General features: G+C 43.5%; 2 protein-coding genes across 4 annotated transcripts in view; one reads left to right on the forward strand and one right to left on the reverse strand.

The window, feature by feature from the left end:
* LOC143177563 (uncharacterized) overlaps positions 1-5,160 on the forward strand; it is a 36,309-nt gene extending 31,149 nt beyond the window's left edge. The window contains exons 3-4 of the mRNA XM_076375563.1: positions 2,747-3,295; positions 4,500-5,160. Coding sequence (XP_076231678.1) covers positions 2,747-3,295; positions 4,500-4,982 — 1,032 coding nt within the window. The 3' untranslated portion in view covers positions 4,983-5,160. The remainder of the gene's footprint in view (positions 1-2,746; positions 3,296-4,499) is intronic.
* The window catches only part of LOC143177562 (paired box protein Pax-6), a 79,256-nt gene that overhangs the window by 16,539 nt on the left and 38,678 nt on the right, over positions 1-24,039 (reverse strand). For all 3 annotated transcript variants that reach the window (XM_076375558.1, XM_076375557.1, XM_076375560.1), the window contains exons 5-6: positions 19,309-19,499; positions 18,817-18,926 (exon numbers count right to left, since the gene is read on the reverse strand). In XM_076375558.1, coding sequence (XP_076231673.1) covers positions 18,817-18,926; positions 19,309-19,499 — 301 coding nt within the window. The remainder of the gene's footprint in view (positions 1-18,816; positions 18,927-19,308; positions 19,500-24,039) is intronic.

Below are 24,039 nucleotides of genomic sequence, written 5' to 3' on the forward strand. Positions count from 1 at the left end.
TTACGTAGCACGAGAAACAAGAATTTGAACATTTCTCGACTGGTGGTGGTTGCGTGTTCGCTGTTTCTGATCTGGACGCGAAGGGGGTTAAAGCGGAGGCAGAATAACGGAGAAAAATGAGCGCGAAGAAGAGGCAGAAATAAAGACAGGGATAGAGGGAGCGAGGAAGAGAGAGAAGGAGGGGAGAGGGAAAAAAAGGAGAGTTAAGCCTGCAGGCTGCAGCCAAAGGTATCGGACTGTCGGGTACTGGCAAAGCGAAAGCAGAAGGGAGACAGGCATCTCGCCCTTCTTTTGTCCCTGGACCTCGGACCGATATTGAAATGGAGTCGTTTGAGTGTGAATAATTTGCTTTACCCGGGCCACCCCTCTCCCAGCCCCTATCGTCGACTCCCTTCTATCCTTCCTACTCTTCTCTTCTCTTCCAGCCAGCCTCTCTTCTTCAACGAGCGCCCTTCGACACTGCCACATTCCGCGAGTCACGGCAAACCGATTCGAACTTTCCGCTGATTTTACGCGAAATCTTTCAACTTTTCCCACGTTGTTCTCTGGTTCACTATTACGAGCATCGAGTAGATTTATCTGGCAACGGTTCGTTGGATTGATGGATACAGGCACACTTGAGATCGAGTGTTGATCTTTTTCTCATTTTAGAAAGACTTATTCTTATGATTCACGTTGAGAGTTTTAGTAGGATCCTCTATTGGTTGAACACTCTACTACTTTTTTAATTGTCATATTTGAGCACTAGTATTTACGTAGTGTAGTTAAGTATGATTAGATGTATTTATAAATACTTATTTAATATTCCTACTACAACTGTCAATAAAAGTAGTACAACAGGAACATAAGATGATCCACTTAAGTAAGGTCATGTAACTACTTCTTTTTCTGATTGTGATGATACAAAAAATATTTTATATGCATTTTGAGTGGTATTAGGAGACCTACTGTAAGGAATGTTTCTTTTTTCAAAGTCTCAAATAAAATGCTTTTTATACCATCACACCTGGAATAAATATGTAGATGGTCTTATTTAAGTCAACCACTCTGTATAGTTAAAACTTATAGAATTGCGCCTATAATAAAAATATCCTTATTGTCTTTCCAGTTTGTCAACCATTCTAAGTAGATCTTCTATGCTCAAAATTTTAGAAAGCCACATACACCCAAAAAGAAATTACAAAATGTATACATATATCAAATATCAATTACCCAATCCCCATGCTGTCTGTCAAACGCGTCAATATTTCGCGAAGAGAATCGAATCTGTCATTATAAATTCCGAAGGATGATCGCACGCTCGACCCTGATATCACCGTGCACGTCGCTTCCATCCTTCTTTTCTCTGATGCTGGTCAGATCGAGTCCACCACTGAATTTATTAGCACGAAAATCATAGTCGCGACTGCTGCGTGCAGCGAATCAATTAGAGTGCACGCGCACGCACGTGCGTTGGTACGTCTGGAGTTAAAATTAAATCGACGTAATCGTCACATAATCGACGGCTCCTCGGCGCTCGAGGTACCTGCTGACACGTTCCGCGTAATCGATCGTCTACCGATCAAGGGGAATCGGCCATGGACAGCGTATGACCAATTCTCGCTGATTCAGGTGATAATACGTGGAATGTTAATGAGATACTTATGAATTCTCTGCGATGTCGAGTTGCCCAAAAGGGATCTCTTTGGGAGTTATTTTTCGGCGAGGACTGATTTTAGAAATGGAGGAACGTTGTTTAAATAGTTAAGAGATTTTTAAATAAATTATTCAGAATAATTTTAAGATGACTTGGATAAGTAAGAAATGTAAATGGCACGATTGGTAGCTGTCCACGATACATTTAATACGATCGTGTAACTTAGGTTAAATATGAGAATTTTGGACATTTTGAGTCTTGACTTTGACAAATGAGTAAACCATTAATTCTTCTAATGTATTAGGCTTTCACAGAGAGCTGAGATACGACAAATAATGTATTACATTTTCCTGCTCAAAAGAGTGTCAATAATTGGACAAAAGTTCGTACTTAGAAGTCCATGCTCTCTCGTTTCTAATAATGAAGGTGAACACGAGAATGAATACCTTAAACAAACGCCGATAGAAACAGCGTGTTAAAGAGTTCTTTTCTTTGGTTGAGAATTTGCGAGCACCAAAAAAAAAAGCGAAGGTAAAACCCGACCGGATGATGAGCCAACAATGATCGAGGATTCATCAGTCTTTTAGGAGGTCAATGTCACTCGACGGTCCGCATGGATCTTCTTAAACATGCAGACCACATACGAGACTCGGTGTATATAATCCAGTCGGTGGCCATCGGAAATCAGTCAACTCGAAAAACACAACCGAGTAACTACTATTACCACAATGAAGGTAGCTTCGACAATCGTAATCTCTTATTAAGATCAACTTTTCATTCAGATGAATCAACACTTCCAAGAAACCTATATCATTTTTTATTAAACGTAGAAACTAAAGTGTCTAGTGGTACCAGTGTCAATAATCACAATATTAACCTCATTTCCAAGTTAACTAATATATCGACTGTTACGATACATTTACCAGAAATTTTATTAGTCTCAGACAGTGACTCTAATTTTGAGAAAAATTGTTCTCAATTCATTACTTACTTCTTCTGACATTTTCTTTATTCTGCTATTCTTCTTCCCTAATTTCATCTTTAGCTATATGAACAAGCTTTACTTAATGGAGAATTGACGAAGTCATTAAATTTGATATTTTTAAACAGATCTTCATCGCCTTTGCTCTTTTGATCGTCGCGGTCACCGCGGAACCACCAATTTACCGCCAACAGCAAAGGCAGTACTACTTTGCTAGACAACAAGAAGAAGCTGCTGCTGGAGCCCCTTACCCACCTTCTGGTTGGAAACCAGCTGGTCCAGCCTTCAATCTCCCTCAGAGACAAGCGTCAATACCTCAGCGTCAATATGGAGCACCCCAACAGCAAGTTCCTCAGCAACAGTATGGAGCACCCCAACAGCAAGCTCCTCAGCAGGAATATGGAGCACCCCAACAGCAAGCTCCTCAGCAGCAGTATGGAGCACCCCAACAACAAGCTCCTCAGCAGCAGTACAGAGCACCTCAGAGGCAGTACGCAGCACCCCAGCAACAAACTCCTCAGCAACAGTATGGAGCACCTCAGCAACAAGTTCCCCAGCAACAGTATGGAGCACCTCAACAAGAATATGGAGCACCACAAGAAGCTACTACCACGGAAGTGCCCAACAGCACAGAAGAGGAGGATTCCACTACTGTTGCTAGTGTCACCGAGTCTGAGGTGAGTTCTAACTGGATATTTCGTTAATAGTTAGTCTTTGGGGTACTTAGAACTTTTTCGTTATAAGCTTGCTGCTATAGTCATCATATCTTGGAATTATATAGAGTGAAATTTTACTTTCTTCAATTTTTAACAACAGAGAAGTAAGGTAACATGTTCCTTTGGTTGAGATGAAGAAAGATGAAGAATTCAATTTCATCTTTAGAAGAGTATAGTATCACTTCTCGAATACTAGATTTTGGAAGAGTAACAAGAAGATAAGGTATTAGACATTTGCCAAGGATTCAAAGTAAGGCACAGAAAGATGAAAGAAAGATAATCTTTCGATAGCTCCAAGTCAATAGTATAGAAGAATCCAATTCCACGTATCAAATCATAGTTGGACAAGTTAGCAAACTCTGCTTAAAATTCGAACCGTGTCCCTTTTACCTCGATGTGCCGAAAAATTTCCAGAGAAAGAGGTTGAATCTGATTTTGCCGAAAAACCGTGTTACGTACTACTCGAAAAGGATTTGTCATAGTTTTATTTGGCGCAATAAGAGCAGGAGGATGAGGTTGGCACGAGCCTACAGGGAGCAGGAACCTCCCACGGAATTTTAACTCGTGCTGATTCTCCGCGTCTTCTATCGTCTTCGTCCCTTTCTGCCTCTCGTCGCTCTTCCTCGGCCGTTTTAACGACATTAGTATTCGACTCGTCGTTTACTTTCGATCGGCGGGCACGCGTGTGCCCCTACCAAATTTGAACTCGGTGTGACATAATCTCTGATGCAGTCAGCCGTGATTCCAATCCCTCAGATTGTTTACGGTGCTTGGAGCCTCTTTGTCCTCCCAAAAATTTCATCGCCATTTAAGACAAACGCTATAATCCTCCCTAGATTTTTTACACGAAAACAATTCCTCCATTTTTTGCTTTAAATCTTCACAATTGTTACCTCTTAACTAGACCTAATTCGACATCTAGTTTTCGAATAGTAATATAGACAGAGAGTTTTGTGACCACTTGCAGTATTAACACGATGTTACTTGGAACATAAAAACGAGACCTGTATCGGAAATTATAATTAAGATATACTTGATAATTACATTTTAATGAAGTTAATAAAAACTGTATTTAGTACATGGAGTTTAAGAGACTCCATGTCAGCAAAGGGTTAAATTCTCCTACTGAAATGTTCAAAGACTAACTGAGCTCTCTGGTTGACAGTCTGAGCCCGTAAACTCCGTAAACGAGCTCGAGGACGAAGAAGTGGATGAACGTCAGCCCCAGCAGTCTGGCGAGTACTACATAGCCCTTCCCGACGGTCGTCTTCAGCGCGTGCAGTACGTCAGCCGTCAAGACGTCGAGGCCATGAAGTATTTCGCCAAGATCCGCGCTGAGAACGTGGAGCCACTTCGCGGGCCCATCTACGCGTACGCTCCTCTGCAGAAGCTGCAGATCGTGCCAGCTGGACTGCAAGTGTCCGTCGCCCCAGTCGCCCCAGTCGCGCCAATTGCAGCCGCGCCTGTTGAGTCTAAACCGCAAAAACTCGAAATCAAGCCCGTCGCTGCTCAGGTACAATACCAATACGACAGCCCTGCCGGCGTGATTCCGTTGTCTGCTAACCCAGTGAGCTCTTCTTACACTACCTACACCACCAACTATCAGGTGCCCGCCAGCGAAAATAGATACCTCCTGACCCTGGACTAGACTGCTAAGGATCGCGACGATATTTATGTATTTATGTAGAAATGTATGTGTGACGAGGACGTAGTTCTAATTCAAGCTCTGTAACGCGTATACTTGTAAATTGTTGTGTATAGGTACTATGTAACGAGTTGATTCGATGTTTTAGATTAAGGTTGACGTAATAATAAAGTGAATGATTAGCAATGAATATTTAGAGTTTGTTATTTCTTGAGAACTTACTGTGTGGGAGGTATAGTGGTTAATTTTGTGTATTTTCTTGGCTGATTGGAGCTTTTAAGGGAATAAGTATTCTCTTTTATTTGGTGTAGTATAGTGTCTGTTTTTTGTGGGAAGTCTCAAGTGAATTAAAATAAGCCTTAATGGACGTAAATTAATTTTCTTGTTACGATATTTAAAAAAATTGCAAAACATGTCACAAAACATTTCATATGGTTCCATTGATATCTGGTCTGAGCGCGACAGGTACTTTCTACTTGCAGCGCTAAGGAGTGACTACTACTTATACTATGTAATAATTACGACGCTCTGAAAAGTATTATGTTCAATCTTAATTGCAGTAAATTATACCTATACATCTTTGAACACCGCAATATTATTTTTACCACCGAATAGAGAAGCAGTTTACCATTATTTCCCTTAAAATGTTTCAAAATTAAAGAAATATAATAGTCTGAAAAATACCAAAAAATCTAGCAACAGCAGTTGCAAAATTAATCAACGTTGCAGGTCGATTGAAGCCCAACTAACTGCGTAACATATCACACACGAGAGAGAAGTGGCCGCCGACAGTTATAAAGTTATAAACTGAACAGATTAGTTTCCTTTAAACCGTTATACTTGTACGTGTGTACACGGTTCGAATCACCGTATCGGGAAGGTAATGGGAGAAATCCCGTGAAAGAATTTTCTTAGCCGCGGCACGTGGACGTAAGAGCACAGAGCGCAGGGTTGTGTTGGTGAGAGAACCGTCGGCATGTAGACGCGCCTAACCGCAAAATTCCAGAAATTTAATATCTCGCTCGGCTCTACCGGGGTTGGCCGTTTCATAAGTTCACTCCGACACAGCCAATCCCTCGTCAGGATCCTCCTGAAATTCTACAGCCACGTTCCAACCCACCAACACGTTCTCCCTTTCGCCCCGTTGCTTGCTTTTCATCATATCCCGCAACTGCCGCGGCCAATTTCTTCCTTTTCGACGTAATAAAATTACGAAAGTTCGCTTTTTATCCCTCGCTCGCCAATGATAACGACCCCTCTTTTCACGATCACATGAACGCTAAACATTTTAAGAAAGAAGGCGAGATGAATTCTAACAGGTCAGTTCATGGCATCAATCTCTGTTGGAAGGTAAAGCAATTCGCGAAGGCCAAAATTTACTGATAGCAATTGCTAATTGTTAATTTAGAAACTACTAAAAACGAGATAGCTGGAATGGGAGGTTATATGGAGAACAATATTTCGTGTAAATGAGCGAGTGAATGGGTGGATGAGTGAACGACCATGCTCAGCAATAGACTGATACTAGTTTCTAATCTCTAAAGAGAAAATCTAAATAATAACGCAGATATTATGAAAAGAATAGTAAACTGAAGAATTATATGTATATCTGGGATAAATAATACTATAAAAATTGTGCAAATTAGATTCTATGAGTGACACAAGAAATATATCCAGTATCCCATAAATTCTCTCTCTCTGATTTGAAATAATATCAGCCCCATTTTATTCACACTTCTTAATCCAATCAAGGATGCGAAAATTTGCGTTCGCCTGTCAAAGAAATTCGAGGGAGGTTCTGGTAACACGGTCGAACAAAATCGCCGGGCGAACTCTTCCGAGGGTTAAGTAAATCCGATCAGCGGAGAACAAAGGGATCTCGAGGGCGCCAAGTACCTTCAAGATGGGAGCGCCTAGGTTTAACTCGAGTCTCAAATTGGCCAATTACTCCGGTCAAGCGGTCAAGACCAATTAGAATTCCGTCGATCTTAAGGCCGAGCTAGTCGGTAAGAGAGCTGTGGTCTCTCGAAAACCGTTCGAGCCATTCTCCCGAATTCCAGGCGAGCTTCTTTGTACGCTCCTAAACTCGTCCTCGGAGTCATCTATCCTCTGGCTTATCCTCGCTTTTCGTCGGACATTCGCGGTGGAAAGGAAAATGATAAAGCGCGGGATAAAGGAGGGGGGAGTTTCTATCGCTTCGGAAAAGAAAGTTCGCCGTCCAGATCTCGAGCGTCTCTCTTCCCTCCAGAGTTTTCACTCCTGCGACAGAGGCGTCTGCACTTGAGCCAACCAGCCGGTGCATCATCCTTCCCCGCAAGATATTAATTTTTCCGGAAGTTATCGCCGCCACGCTTTTCCACGACCAACCCTCGCCTCTATTTCTGTCCCCGTTTCCCGGCAAGTTTCCACTTTTCGTCGCTGGGGTTTTATTTTTAAACAAAAAGCAACGCGAGGGAAAGTGTCGACCGTGCTGGAATGCCATCGTGGACTGAGTGGTTTTAAATAGCCGCCTTTCTTCGCTCGATGCAGAATTATTTTTGCATTTGGGGAGACACTCGTGGATGGTTTTTGCAAGGGAGGTTACTAAATGTGGGTATTCGCAATTTAGAGATTTTTAGTCGTAGCTATAGGATGGCAGACCGATTTGCTAGAATTGGAAAAGGGGTTGATTTTTTTTCTTTATTTATTGTTCTTTATTCTATGGGAATAGTTGAATGTAGTTATGAATTTTTTATTGTTTTTTGAGAATTTTGGTATTATGATAATGTCTGCACCATAATGGATATCATGGTAAAGTTGGCAAAAATATAAAGATTGTGTAAAGTGTAATACTATACTCCAACATTCTTGGCAGATTAATCGTTTCGTACTATCAAGCCTGAGACAAAGGCAAAGGCCGGTGTTGCAGCTGCATTGTCAACTGCTTCGTTCAATCAGATTAATCTACCCTTGCGTCAGAAACGCGGACAACAATGTTCCACTGTGAAATTCAACACGCAAACATCCGGTACCTACAGATGATTGTCAAGATAGAAAACGAGGTCTACCATCAGAGTATCCTTACCACATAAATTAAAGAAAGTCAGGAAAGTCATAAAATCTCTACTAAAAATCTACTATTTTACTTCATTTCTAAACAAAATAACATTCCTATAAATCCTTCTTGCACTCACTTCCTACTGCTCCCACATTTCATAATAAATTACACAAATCTCTGCCAATATAATTCACATATCCACCTAAATTAATCCTCCCTCTAACCTCCCTGAACGAGACCCTTTACTCATTATGTCGTATATCGATATCTCACTCACACTCATTCTTTATTACTCTACCTATTTACCATCCTAAGACGAGCCACACAGAGAAAGAAAACACTCGGGAATTCCTAGAAGGAGACTGTAGTTAACCACATCTGGTCCCGAGGCATGGCCAACTAACGCGGAACCACTGTACACGATCCACTCAGCTATCATCCTCAAGTTCACTCACCTCATCCCCGCAAAACTGAAAAACCAGAACGAACAAAGCTTCCGTTCCCAACCTGACTCCCAGCGATGTCTAGAGCGTGGCCCCAGCAGGGGGCAGGAGTTTACACAATCCTAGCGCAAATCGTGGGACGACGAGTCCTGAGAACCAGTCGCGACCACCCGCAAACACGGCGAAGACTAGAGCGCGACAAATGAGATGGCAGGAGAGTTATAGACCCTACAGAGTTATAGGGTAAGAAGCGAGATGGCGGGAGGGTATAGAGGCGAGGCGTAAGAAAGGAGGACCGAGGTCAGGGGGTGACATGTGGTCGGCGGAGTTAATTCGGCCGAGTCATCGACGGGGGTTACTTGGGATTGTGTAGACACGCAGGGCCAAGAAAAAGGGGTAGCGGGTTCTTCGCGCTCACGCGCCGCGGGCATTCGGACCTCTGTGTTCTCGATCGTTTGTCTGCCACTCGCGAGAGGGTTCGGATCAAGAAAATAGCGGGAGGTCCCTGTGGCTGTGGGAATACGATCGAGCTGAAATCAAAATCCCTTGCTAAGTGCGTGTGTCTTCTTTGGTGGGTGTAGCCAATTTTATTTTGAGGATTCTTAAAGTAATGTTTCTTGAGGTACCGAGGAATATGGTTTATGGTCGTAGAGAAATATGATTGAGCCGAGAGAAAAATCTTTCATTACTTGCGTGTGTCTCTTCTGGTGGATGTAGCTACTTTTTTGTTTCTAAAGAAATTTTAAAACAGTGTTTCTTGAGACGTCGAATTTGACGTAGGTATGGGTATAGTGAGGGTAGTTAATATTTTGTCTGACGTGATTCTATTGAGATGGCTTCCTTGGGAGTACTGCCAAGACAGTATCCTTCTCGAGGTGAAATAGAAGTCTCTCACTGAATACGTGTATCTTTTCTCGTGGACATACTTTTCCGGAAATTTGTAGAGCACGAGGAACGATGTTTCCTGAGATGTGAAGCATTGAAGTTTCTTCTTGGAACTTTATTGTGACAGTCATGTGAGTGAATTCAAGTGTCCTTAATTTAATCTTCCCACTGGCTGCTAATAGCCAGCAAAGTAACATGTAACCTCTCTTGACATTGAGTTTAAATTATCATATTGCTTGCAAAGTTGTAAGCTATGTTTGCAGTGCAAGGTCTAACCACCATATGATGACTACAAATATGATCAGTGGTATACTAGACAATCTGTCAGTCCTTCAAAATGCTCGATCATGGGTTAGCGACCCCCTTCGTCTAAAATAGAAATCGATCAACTTAGTCCACGACGTTTATCGCGAAGGCATTAGTCGCATTCGTCTAGAGTAGGCTTGCGATCCCACGCGGTGGCGGTTCGATAGAATGTGAAACAATGAGAGCAGACGAAGGTAGAAGGTAGTAGCTCCCACGTACGGCACGCAAACGTATACCCGCAGGAACGATGGTAGTGATTGGAGATCCCCCGTCGACAAGGCACGTCGAACTCTCTTTTACTCTTTCGAAGTCGGCACCTGCTCCTGCTTGCCCTGCTTGCCTTGCTTGCACGAAACGAGAGGCCCTTTGTGATCCTTCCGTCTGCATATCCCTCGTAGTTTTCAGAATCCGGTGCCAGTGTGATATGCAACGTGTATACACGCATTGCGTCACAGGGCACGTCGATATTAAACCGGAGGGTATCAAAACAATAAGGTTCCTACTGCGCCGACATCGCTGCACGCTTTTGTGTGCGAGAACTCGCTGCTTGATTGATATCGCCGAATTAATACGGTCGCACGATGCTGGGATTAAGAAGAGAGGCATCCTTTTCGCTCTTTTTTCGTCGAAATATAAATGTTTCGTAATTTTTGTTTGCCATACCAAGGGATGAATTATTGGGCTGAAATATTTTGCATTCTGATGATCTGGATTTTTAATTTTCTTTAGAAATTTTCTGTATGGTAGCAAGGGTTTTAGGATGCGTATACGTATTTTCTATTATATTTTTATTAGCTATGGTGGAGTTTTTAGAAATTATTTCTTTGAAGGGTTTATTAATTTTTTTTTTAATGAAGAGCTCTATTTTCATTCAGAGAAGTCTCTAAGACCTCCAAAGCTATAAGTCTTTAAGACATCCATATAGTCTGTCTTTAGGACACCTTATGGACGTAAATTTCGGAAGTCTTTAAGACATATGTTTTTGGATATTTCTAAAACGTCTAAATTATATCATAGGACATAAAATGGACATAAAATAGACGTCTATAAGTCATCGTGTGCTATCTGGCTCATGAATACAATTTAAAAACGAGCATAAATGAAATACCTACTATGATTTCAAAACACTGAAAATTCTGTATGAATGTACCCCTTTCTACAAGAGTTCGCCGAATCCCTTCGTTTACAGAAAGCACCTCAAAATCGTTGAAAACGTTCAAGAAGAGGCGATCAGTCAGCGGTAACGCGATAGTGGAGAGACGGGAAGAGTTACTCGACGACCCTCAGAGCGCACGGATAAAAAAAAATTCCAAGGGGTTGTCGACGACTCCCTTTAAGCCTGGTCTCCGTTTCTGTACCCGCCTACGCCTCGAAACGCGGAAGTCGCAGCGGAGTGCCTTTTACCGAGCGGATCTCACGCGGTTCTCTTTATACACGTAACACGTACTTGGCATTATTCATACGCGAGTCACGTTATATTCATCCCCCTCGCGGCTTGTGTACGCTGCCACCGAGAAAGAGAGAGAGAGAGAGAGAGAGGGGCAGAGGTGCATGCCGTGTGAACCTTGCCTAAAAGAGTGTCAGCCCCGCGAAAGAGAGAGGTGTCCCTGTGCTGTACATATCGATTGGCATTACGAGGCAGATCAGTCAACCCCCGAGTCCTTGCACACCCTCGTCGGGGTACGAGGAAAACGTCGGCTGAAGAAAGAGATCTCACGACGCCCAACATCGTCCCTCTGCCACCGCTTCTTATCCCGCTCGTGGCTGAGACACTTTGTCACCTTCTTCCCTCGATTGAGCATCGGACGACACTGAAGCCTCAGACGTGTCAAAAGGAGCTCGCAGAAAGTCGAAAGAAGACGGATAGATCTTTATTGTAGTCTTTGCTAGCGAGGATCCTTCACTGAGAAGCGACTGGATGATGTTCATGATTGATTGTTGGGGTGGTTAGGGTATGGAATTTCTGGACGAGTTGTGTGCAATTTAGTCACCCTATATTTCAATGTGCAATGTTTTATTAACCAATACCACAGCTGTATTTAGTCCTAGTTATGCTGAACGAAAAACAGCAACGCTACGAGAGTCCGATATTGCGTTGGATAGACTCTCCATCAACTGCAGAATTATACTTTCGCAGTGTTGCTGTTTTTCGTTCAGCATAGCTAGCACTAGACTCGGCTGTGGCGCAGGTTACTCGTCGGGCGAACCGAAATGTTGGGCAGCGATGGTCGAAACATCGGCGCATCAGATCACGTATTTGCAGCGGCCGCGGAATTTCATCTCCGAATTCCAGCGTGTGTTTTCCAACTAGCACGAACGAAAGAATTTTTCCTCGACCACCGATTTCTAGAGTCGGTCGGGAATTCGTAATAGCCCCCAGGGCACGGGATGGTTCGCGCGCGGCCACGTACACAGGAATCGCGAAACCGACGCGGAGAAAGACGCCCGCGTCTGTTATTTCTCTCGGTTGCACGTGGAACACCGTTCAACATACAATACAGGCGAACTTTTCTCTCTCTGCGGAAGACCGCAGAGCTTCCACGCGCGCGGCTCACCGCAAAAGCTCGACGATACGTTTTGCACGATCATCCACAGTACGAGACCCTCGCGTATTGACATTCGTCCATCGTGCGTTTAAGGGGTGGTGTTATTTTTCGGGGGCTAATTTCGGGGGAGGCTATGTTGAAGAGCGAAGTCAGGGAAAATATCTAAGGTTTTTTTTATTTCTTTTCTTGCTTTAGGTATTAGTTTATATTTGAGTGAGCTAGTGATAGAAGCAGTTTGAATGGATTGGAGAATTTTTTAGGGGGAAAGGGGAATGGTATGATTAATTTCTCATTTTGCAGCACTCTGTGTGAGAAGTTTAGTATTTTGAAAAGACAGATTCGATATGTTTGTAGTCTTATGACCCACGTGTGTGTCAGGACAGTTTGTACTAGATTCTATTCGTCTGTTTTACTTGATATTTCTGATGTGTTTGTGAAACCAGAAGTCTTGTGGTGGGTTATGAATATAAATGTGTTAATATATCGCGAACTGGAGACTGTGGAAATGAACCACTGATATGTAAAGTGTTTCCTATAAAAATAGAACACGAAGAGTCCCTTAAATGAATCCCTCAAAATCTAGGAAAATATCTAAAAAAATATCTAGGAAAATATCTAGAAATACTTAATATCTTGCTCTAAAAATAACTATACTAAACTATAACTACTATAACCCAACCCTCTAACAACAATCCACGTTTTCAAACCTAGAAACCCTTTCCAAACACTTGAAAAATAAAATCCCTCCAAGCACCCCTTCCCTCCCACTGACTCCCTCCACCGAGTCCTACAGAAGAAAAGAATTAAAAAGAGCCATAAAACACAAGAAAGCTTCTTCGGAAGAGAAGCCGAGAGATCGAAATAAAAGCTCGTTCACCGTGCAGCCCCTCCTCACGCCAAGTTCGCCGCGTGTCCGCATAACGAACGGTCCCTGGTCGTGGAGGAAACGCGCACGGGTTGCGGTACAGGGCCCGCTCGCGATCGCGGAACAGCCCCAGGTTTTTATCGTTCGCTCGACGGCGTAGATATTCATCGACGTCACTCGTTCATCGGCGCGTACAGGAATAAAACGGAAGACAAAGGAGTGCACCGCGCGTTGTTGCAGGATAACGCGATGGAGATGGCGATGCCGATGGCTATGGGCTATGGCTACGACGAGTGGATGGAAAGGGGGGCAGAGAGGCGAGGGTGGCGGCGCAAGACGTTGCCGTGGATGGTAATCCGAGACGTGGCGGGAGGTCAGTCTTCCAAGATTGACGAACACGATAAATCGAGCGGTAGTGACACCGGTTTGAATGACTCGACGCGACAACCCACTGACCTGCGAATCCAATGCATAGAGTTTCTCTTCTGGGCTCTGCTGCACCGCGAACAGACCGGTGCGCAACACGTTCCGCATTAAGGAAAACCTTCTGAAATATTCCCCCTCGTGAAGGATGTTCTTCGAACGTTTCGTCATAATATTAGGCGATGGGGGAATCGAAGATGATTTGTGAGTGGCTTGGAACTAGCAATTCCGAGGCTGAAGCAAGATTTTTGAGTTGGAAGTTAGGTCGCTGGGACTGTGTATGTGAATCGTGACTATGAGCAGATTTTTTATTTCTTCGGGGTTGTTATACCAATGTCGGACCATTTGGAGTTTGAGCTTTGGAGTTTAAGTAGAGATTTCCAAAAATTCGAATTTAGAAAATTGAAATATATATTCGATAGAAAGATTCGACAATTTGTAAATCAAAAATTCTAATCTTCGAAAATTTGAATATTTAAAAATGCAAATAGCTGGAAATTTATATATTTGAAAGTTCGAATAGGTAGAAATTTAAATATTTGAAAATTTAAATACCTCGAAATATACATGTTTGAAAGTTTGAATAGCTGGAAATTTAAATATTTGAAAGTTTGAATAGCTCGAAATTTAAATTGAAAATTTGAATTTGAATTGAAAAAATTTGAAACAAAAATTTTGAAAATTGAAATTCAATCCAGTTGGAAAAATAGTAGGTAATCGAGATTCGAAAAGTTCCAAAGATAAACAATTTAACACAGAATAAACCCTTATTCTTCTCTCCTACTCTAATCTAGGCAATCACGTTACAACCATTTTCTCGACTACTCAGGCCACTGCCCTCAGAATCAGTGAACAATACTCAGCGGTTTCAAGGACCATCTCGTTACAACCTCACGTCACCAATTCGCTCCCTCTACCCAGAGCCACCCTCTCAAGTACAACAAAAGAAAAAGAAGAAACAAAAAAAAGGGTCAAACCGCGGAATTTCTCTCTAAAAACTTTTCCTCTTTTCTCCTCCCCCAGAAAGGACGTACCACCGCGAGGGCCGTACAAAAGGGTATCGGGGAACCATTAATATGCGGTCCGCGCGTTTCCACGGTAGGATCCGCGTCGACGGTTGCGTCGGGTGACAAGAACAACAACGAGGTCGACGACGAGGAGGATGCTGTAGTCGACGACGACTACGATGCACAACAACGACCACGGCCACGCTGAGGTGTGCATTGTCCTGGTCGACGATAAAAGGTTTCGCATCGTTGCAACGTAGGCGTGGGTACCTACTGGGAACGGGAGAGAGTTCGCGAAGAAGAAGCGGAGAAGTAGCGTGGCGTACGGGAGAAAGGCGGACGAACAAAACGCGACAAAACAGGGAAAAAAGGTAGAAGAGAGAGATAGAGGGGGTGAGGGTAGGCAGGATAGGGGTAGGCAGGGGGATGAAAAGAAGGAAGAAAAGAGGAAAAAGAGGAAGAAAAGCAAAGGGAGATCGGGTGCAGCAGATAAAGAGGTCGACGATAATGCTCTCAGTGCAGCCGAGGTTTCGTGGTAGAGAGCGCACCGAGCGGCCATTATATTGTTTTACCTCTGTATCTCAGTCAGAGATCAACGAGCACTGCCGCGGAGAGTGTTCTCTGTATACACTTTCGACGACAATCACCCCGTCGGCAACGATGACGACCAACCACCAACGCGACCCCACCGAGAAACAACGAAATCACAGGGGACGAGGCGAGGTAGAACGCGAGCCAAGTCGAAGCGTAGGATGCTGTTCGCGTATTGCGCGGCTAAATAAAGTATTTTGCTGGAGGCTGGGATGCTTTCAGGAATGTGGAAAAGTTGAATCTTTGAGCAATCCTATTTTCCTTTTTGACCCTTCGTGATTTGCTTCAGATAGTCATTTCTTTGCTAATTATGTGGTATTTGTACAGATGTTAGTTATTAGCAAAATCTTGTGTGCTTGAAGTAGTCATAAAGAAATGTACCTACATTTGAATCTTCGTGTACATTTCACACACGTAGATAATATTCTTCAAGATTCTAGTTCCAATATTTCATGTTCCTTTCTAACAATCTTTAATGTATCTCGTGTCTGTCCCAGTAGAAAAATTTTACTATTTTACGCTTCTTTGGTTGTTATCAAATCAAAAAGAATGCCTCTTGACTAAATTAATTCAAAATTCCAAATCCACTGATATTTTCACCAATATTCTGACAAGAAAGCATTGATTTTCTTAGCTATTCTTTGCCTCGTCGATAAGGCTTTCTTAAAAATGCTACCTTTTTAGGGATGATCCAAGAAAGGAGCTTCGCCATCCGAAAATGAGGACGCGTTTCAGCAACACACGGGTGATATTGAAATTTTGGGATGGCATTCAGAAGTCCTCGTGTCCTCTATTTTCTCCCCTGTCGTTTCGTCGCCGTATCGCCGTAGCACGAGACCCGAGAGGTGAAAAAACAATGGGGCATACGACCCGAACCCCTTTCGTTTCGATCAGTACGGAGTCTCTTTGCGCCCTTGTCTCCTTTCTTTCTTGGCCTCTCTTGTTCGTTCCTCCCGTCGCTCTCTCCTCTTCCTTTATTCACGTCCTCTCTTTTCTCGCCACCCTCTCATAGAATTCTTCTGCATGCCGCTGCGCCTCGTCTCGTCTCGTCTCGTGCAACGGGCACAATGCAACTCGGGGATGCATTGTGGATCAGTCTCACCAGACACCCCACTGATACCGACGACGATGACGACGACGTCGACGACGATGGATGGCGACGATGAGTATAAACGATGCTCGACGAACAGGTCATTAAGCAAGAGCCTCCTTATTTCGAGCTCGCGACTAATTTCAATCTTTGGGTGTTGAATCGATATTTGTGATGATGATGATCACTAGGGTTGTTTATCTTTTTGGAGTCTGGTGTCTTGAGAGTCCAGGTTTCAGGAAGAAGCTTCTCAAGTGTTTGGTACTTTTGAATAGTTGGTATTGAAATTCTTTGATGATTTTAATTTTTTGGGAAAAAGAGGCAGGTAATGTGTACCTATCTGCAACCTTTTTTTCTTAAATATTTTTTATGTAGGTATTTATATGAAGATCGAAAAGAATCCTAAAATATTAGTTGCTAATATCTATGCTTCAGTAGAAAATTGATTTAATACCTAAATTTTCAGATTAGAAATAAAGAATCTTCATAAAGTAGGTAAGTACAGCCGTTCTAGCCAGAAGAATCACCAAAAACCTAGGTTCCCTAGTAGCAACAAAAATTGTCATCTCTTCCAGTAATATTCCCACAGTAATAACAGCTGAGTATCAGTCACCCCCAAACCCACTTTATTTTCACTAAATTCTTCACGTTCACCACTTTCCTCAGCATTAAGAGTTTTCTCAAGATGAAAGAATAACGAAAGCTTCAATTCACGGATGTCTAAAGCAACGTATTATCAACAACATTCTCCGATTCCATCTAAACAGATACAAGGTCTGCAGAGAGGTGTTCTCACAGAAGTAGAAGAGGCGACGCTAGAATTGGTGTGATGATTGCGCCGTAATCTACTTTCGCTTTGCTTTTCGAAAGGGGGTGCCAGTTGTCGTTCCTGATTGGCCCGAGGCGTTCCTCTCCGTCTCACGAACCGGTCGCTATCGAGACGGGGCGCGCAGGGGAACAGAGAAAATCTTGAAAGACGAGGAGATCGAGTCGCGAGGGCTCAGACAGAGAGACCCCGATAGGCAGAAGGGAGAAACGCGGAGAAACGGAGAGGAACACAGTAACAACCCTCCTGACACGGGTTATCCTATAAACGGCAGCAACCCTGCAGCAACGTGGAGATAATCCGGCCCCCGGGGTCCGCGTGCGGTTGAACGCTCGCAACAGTTACCATATTTGATTGTATCCCTTCTACTCTGCTGGAATACAAAATAATACTCGGTGTATGAATCGAGATACCCGATTAACCATCCGTTCCGTGTCTAGGATGCTTTGCAGACTCGACTGGCGTTGATGGAAAGGTCGTAATTGGAAAAAACTTCTTGTGAAACTTGAAAAGCTTGATAACTGGCGACATGATAAATTGTATTTTACTAAAGTATCTCATAGGTAGACTGTAAAATTGTCGAAAAAATTAAATACCTACACAGCAACTTAAGACTTTGCAAAAAATTGAATTCTTCCTTAAGTACACTAATTTTTCCTTGCAAACTTATAATTATCCCACCTACTTAAAAAAAAATCTAAACAAATGAGTTTCATTTTCCTTCCATCCTTGCTGTCACTTAAAACATCACTAATTACATACAGATATCCTCAACTATCGACTTGACCTTTTAGAACCCCCTGTACCAGGCTACCCTAAAGAAGACAGCCACCGCGTGAACCAACTCGATCCACTTGCCAGTTCCCTGGGCATCGGGCTCAAGATTCACGCAGCTCGAGGTGAAAAAAATTTGCATGTGCGAAAACATGCACACGCGTGCACGCACAGCCGCGCCAGGGGTTGCTTTTCGCTGCTCGTGACACCGCCCGCCACCCTGGCGGGAAAACGCCAGGGCAAAAGAAATCGCGCGTTTGATGTACCGCCAAAGGGAACGCGCGTGCATGGTCGTACGATGAAAGAGAGAGGCGTAGAGGGGGGTCGTAGGGGGTGGAGGAAGGGGGTCAAACCAGCAGGAGAGAGAATATTCCATCGGTCGAGGTACAATTTCGTGCGGGTTGGTCGGTCGACTGTAACCACGTTTCTGTACCCACCTCCCCCGCCCCTCCCTCTTCGCCCCTGTCCCTCGTCTCGCTTAAACGTTACAATTATTACTGGAAAAGCGCTGCACACGTATGCGGCAAACCGCGGGACCCACCGACGAACTAACATTAATATTAGTATCGTTTCAGCCTGGCAGATTAATTAATTAAAACGCGCCTCTGCACGCCTCTTCCCCTATTCTACGATCTGCGCCTCCCACCCCTCACGCCACACTCCCACGCGTCGTCTCTTTCTCGCTGATGGCCACTTCTGCCACGCACGCGAACTCACGTGTGCTCGTTGGTTTTCTGCATGGTTCACGCAGAAAACCGCGACTCTACTACAGGGCTTGACAACCGCCAGGGGGGGGAAATATTGTTTCGTATTAGATTACGCGATTTGGAGCGGTTGGATAACGCGCCGTGGCCCTTCCTGGTCACGAAGCGTGCGGTGGGTCTAATTACGATGGTAATTGCGCTGAGCGTGCTATGATTTGGTGTGATTAAAATTAGATGGTAGTTCAATTGGACGAAAATTTTGTCTTGAATCGAGGATTAGGATTTTCCATTCAGATTCGGCTTATCGAGGCACTTAGTAGTTTTAGAGAATTTATCCTACCTTTTTTCGCGTGCAAGATGTCCGCTGGGTCCGGCGGCAAGGCTGTACAGTGACTCGGACTTAAACTAGGTTGCAACGATGGAAATGGACTGCCAGCGCCCGATGGATACCTAAATGGAAACCAAATTTAAGCGATAATAATAAATATAATATTTTTATAATTCTTAATCTATGAACATGAACTCTGAAAAATCTAAATCTTCCAAAAATTGTGGTACCCTTGTGGCAAATCAGCATGCCTCAGTTAAGCTCGCTATTTAGTATCTGTACCTTGTCGTCACTTTAGAAAATAAATATGGACGACTCGTACGACCGTGTCACTCGAGCGATACCGATCAACTGACCTCTATCATGACCCCCTAGATTCTAGGACTGACAGAGTCCCCCACTATTAGTCACATGCCATCTGCCACAAGAGTCTTCCACACATGTTTTTCTCAGAGTATTACATATAAATGAGTGCCAAGTAGAAACCTTATTTTCATGACTTACCATGGATTGGGTCTTGGCCATCCCGTGGTCTGCCCATTCAGTAGCCTTAGTTTATCGTACACGCTCTCGGCTGGACTACCAGCACCGACGCCGACACCAACAGCAGCCACCCCCTGTTGCTGCTGTTGCTGTTGCTGTCGCTGCTCTTTCTGCGCCGCTAAATTTCTCAGCACCCTATTGATAGACGACACCTGAAATAATAAAAAAGAATCCAATTAATAAGCGCACTACAAACTCCAAACCATAAAAGAATTAAATCTTCCAACGAATTCAATTTTATATCTCATTCCTAAAACTCTAAATCTCTTTTACACTGATCTGACTCCATTCCCAAACTCTGTGCATAAGAAACCTCGTATCCAAACTACAAGAAGAAGTCCTTTAAACTATTATTCCTCAACATCTCAAAAAAAGAACCCCCAGCAACATGAAAAGATCACGCCGTGAGCTCACTAACTCAAGCACCTCTGTACCTCAGACAGACGAGGCACCAACGCGAGGGGTTAATCTTGCCTCCGTGGTTACAGAGCTCAGACACTCAAGAGACAGCGCTTATTAGACCACTTTGCGTGCAAGCAGCAACGCGTGCATAGACATCAGTCCTCTGGCATTTTCTCCAGAGAAATCCCGCGGTACGGAAGAAAAAGAGCGGTGGCTGGGACGAAAGGTCGCAAAGGAAACAGACGGTCGGTTGTTTCCAATCACGTTTAGCCGTGGAGCGCGTTTCCAGGGGACGCCTTTAGGAGATTGCACAGTGGCTGAAGAGGCATCCTCGGTGGTACCGGATTTATTATAAACAGCGGGGGTCGTAGAGCTAGACGGGTGTAGGTCGGCGAAAGGAGAGAAAGAGGAGGAGAGGCAGTCGGTCGGGAGGCGAGGAGAGACGCTTCTGCCCGATGAAATGCGATGAGAGCGGTAATTAAAACGATGCGGTGAGCGGATGACGGTGTGTGCCGCTACACGAGGGAGTTAATTACCTCCGTCTTCAATTATATCCGTCTCGCGTCACTCCAAGGGGACTTCGGCTCCTGTCAAGCTAAAGTACGCACTCGCGCGTCTGCGATACTCGCGATTCACGGGCTGAGAAACACGTGTGTACACGCGTACTGAGCGATCCTACGAGCCCGATGCTACTTCCAGCAATTGGGCCGACGATCCGTCCTCTACAACCCACCATTTCCTTGCACCTTCGACGAGACGTGCACCGAATTGCTAGACACGCGATTTCACCGAGCTTAGACGTAACCAGATTGGGAATAGATTGTGTTTAGAGTCGTTGACTGGATTTCATTAGAGAGTGGCTTAGAACTAGCAGATTTCGGTTTGATAATCCATTAAGTAAGTATCTGTTTAGTTCCTATTAAGTATCTAGTTTATTTGTAGGAACAGTTGTTTTGGTTAGATGTTTCGAAATTTTTGAGCGAGTTCACTTGTTCTCTTTTTTAATATAGGTATTTTAATATAGTTACTTTTTAAGAATGGTAATTAATTTCAGTTATTATACAGAGTGTTGAAGCTGAAAGCAGGCTACCTAAATATCTCTTCTGTTTTTTATGACACGAAAATCGTTCATAGTATAATTTAAATGGTGTTGAACTAGAAATTCCATGGAATAATATTTTGTATAGAACCATTTTTTTAGTTTTATAGATTTTCGTGGTATTAACATAAGAGATATTTAGGTGGCCTGCTTCAGCTTGGACACCTTGTATATTTCTAAAATGTAAAATGTAAATGCTAAATAATTCAATTAAAAAGGTCGAGAATTGGAAACCTGTCACCACAGATGCCTCCCCCACCTTGCAAAAGTACAGCATAAAAGAAGGGATCCAAATTAAATTCCTTCTCTTCTAATAAAAACTTGAACTTTTTACCTTCTTTGGTGAAACTTTTAAAGAATATCTACCTTTTTTTAGAAAAAATAGCAACAATCGTATGTTGAGATTCAGAGTTCCTCGTGCGTTGCAAACACTTGTCACGTAAGTAATAAAAACAATTCTGTTTCACGGAATGATATTCATTTTACAACGGAAGCACGTACAGGCGAGAATATCCAGAGGTTAGACGGTGTGCACGGTTCCATTCGTTTTATCATCGTATCTTTTATTTATCCTCTGCTCCTGTGAGCTGCTTTCGTCGGTTCTGTCACTTACAGCTCGTATAAATCCCAGCGAAGTCGTAAAAGAATTCCCGCGAACTGAAGCGGTACCGTTTTCCTGCTGCCGATAGTTCCGCAATTTATTCTCCCGAGTTCTATATTTTTCTCAACGCATCGCCAGATATTCGCGCGCTGAGCTTGGCGTAAAGTTCTCGTCGTGAATTATGCAACCCTTCTTACCGTATACTCCCAATGTGTAGAACCAGATAGCTAATCGTTCAGCTTGAGGAAAATCGCGATTTACTAATTATACGAAAAATAGAAAATTAGAATCGAAGCATCAGCTATCAATGCTGTACCTCAGAGCTAGAGTCATTCAAGTCTATTTTTTTCAAAATTGAGGTTTTTACAGGGTCTTATTGCTTTTTCTTCTAATAAAAGAATAAATATTCTTTTATTAGAATATTAGGATTTTAGTTAAGTTACATTGTAAGTGAGGGAAATTTAATAGTAAACACTATTTCGAATTCAAACTTTCCTAAACGTAATAGACCCGTCAATGTGAAGTATTGTAAAGGGAATAAGTTTCTTCAATCAGTGACCACCTCGTTGAACACGTCTTTAATAGTCTTTATATAAACATTGAACGCTGCTTCCTTCGGAGCCCTTAAAGGGAGTCACTTGTTTCATGGAAAGCGAGCAAGAAGAGAAATCGCGCGTCCAGGATTACGCGCGGAGTCCTGGGATTGGTCATGGGAGATTTTCGTTCCCCGAGGTTTGTTAGACCCGATGTCAGTGTTCCACGGCGTTGAAGCGGGCTGACATCTCGGACCCACGACCAGAGAGTGGTGTCATCCCCCTCACTGCACGCGCGAACTCATCGCTATCATGGACACGTTCCAAACACGAAACAGACATCGTCGACTCTCTCCTTCGACTATACAGGGTGTCCCACGAGCTAACATGCTTTTTTTCAGAGAACTTTGACTGTAATTTTGAACCAGAGAACCTCATGCTCGTGGATATTACACAATTTCGCGAGCAAATTTTAATTTACTTTCATTTGAAAATGATTTTAACGATAATTGAGGAAGTGCTCCTAATTGTATGTTAAAGCGAAGTTAGATTTTACACTTTGGATGAAATGCAGATGAAAACAACAGTCACACTTTTCAGTATGAATGAATCATCCACGATGATGACCCAAAGTGAAAAGTCTAAATTTGCCTTTAAATTACAAGAAGAAAAACGAAGCATAAATACAGTACTTCAGCCTGAAATGTGAACCACGATCTTCCCCTAAATTCTAAACAATTCACAGTGCAACGGACCGAGACACTTTCCACCGCGGGCGAACGACAGAATCGGTTAAAAAATTCTATCCTGTTTTCGACTTCACGCGATACTTTAAACGCTGCACAAAAGCGTCCAGGTCGAAGTCACTCGACGTCAGGATCCCGTGCACAATGGAAAGTCGTTGTGGCAAAAAGGTCCTCCGCGACAAAGCCGACATCCGAAAGAACGGGTGCCAGTCAGGCAACAATCCGTGCTCGGCGCTGTGACATCGAGTGTCCTGGCTGTTTGACCGTTTTCTGATTGACGTCGACCACAAATATAACGCCGCCGCCGCTTCTTGGCTTTCCAGCCAGCGACATTTGCGGCGTGTGTCACCCTCGTTATTACCGCGACAATCGTCGCCGCGCACTAGAGGATCGATCCCACAATGGCACTCCTCGCTTTATGTCGCGGCAACCGAACCACTCGCGACACGCTTCGTTTTTTCGCGTTCGATTCCGAGGAAAAGAGTCTCGCATTGTTAACGAGCCTGCTCGATCCGTTTCCATTTGACCGCTGTTAATCGCCGTCAATCGGTTCTTTGATAGTGTCATCGACCTCCCTGCTATCCAGGTGATACGTTCAAAGGTGGAAGGGGTGTATTACAGTCAACCCTCATATGACGCGATTAATTCGTACCGTGTTATATGGAAGCAGGGCAATTTTTGCCTTTACAATCGACGATAACAGATTATTCTGAACAGTATTACAGATATACTCAAAAAATATAGAAATGATAGAATATTAAAAGAAAAATCAAACAGTAGAGTTACTCGAATAGTTTCTAAATACAGGAAAGCTTGATGAACACCCAAGTATTAACTCCAACCCTATCGATGGTCCTTCGAGACAAATATGAAAAATACCTCGGCATATTTTAGCGCATTCTATGCAGTTATCGATGCAATACGTGACGAAGAAAACACGCGAGTTTTATGGGTCGATCACTGACAATAGGAACCTCGACGCGTTTTTCCATGGGTACGCGGTCGTAGCACGTCGCGACATAATACGCGATTGACACAAAGGGATTCTAGAGATATTATCCTTGGTCCGTGCGAGGCGCATAAAGGACGACACGCGGCTGGGGCTCGTAAGCGCTCTAGGACCAAGAAGAATCTGCTGGATCGATGAAATTAGCATGAACCGTGAAGAGAGGGTGGGCGACTCTTGAAAAGGGTGCCGGATAGAGACGTCATAATATTATCCTCGCACGATGCCTCCTAAACGATTCGATAACGAGCACGGGAATAATTTTCGGGTACGAGAATCGCGACGGGGATATCGTGTTGGAACGA

The sequence above is a fragment of the Calliopsis andreniformis genome, chromosome 3 (assembly GCF_051401765.1).
Source record: "Calliopsis andreniformis isolate RMS-2024a chromosome 3, iyCalAndr_principal, whole genome shotgun sequence".
Lineage (NCBI taxonomy): Eukaryota > Metazoa > Arthropoda > Insecta > Hymenoptera > Andrenidae > Calliopsis > Calliopsis andreniformis.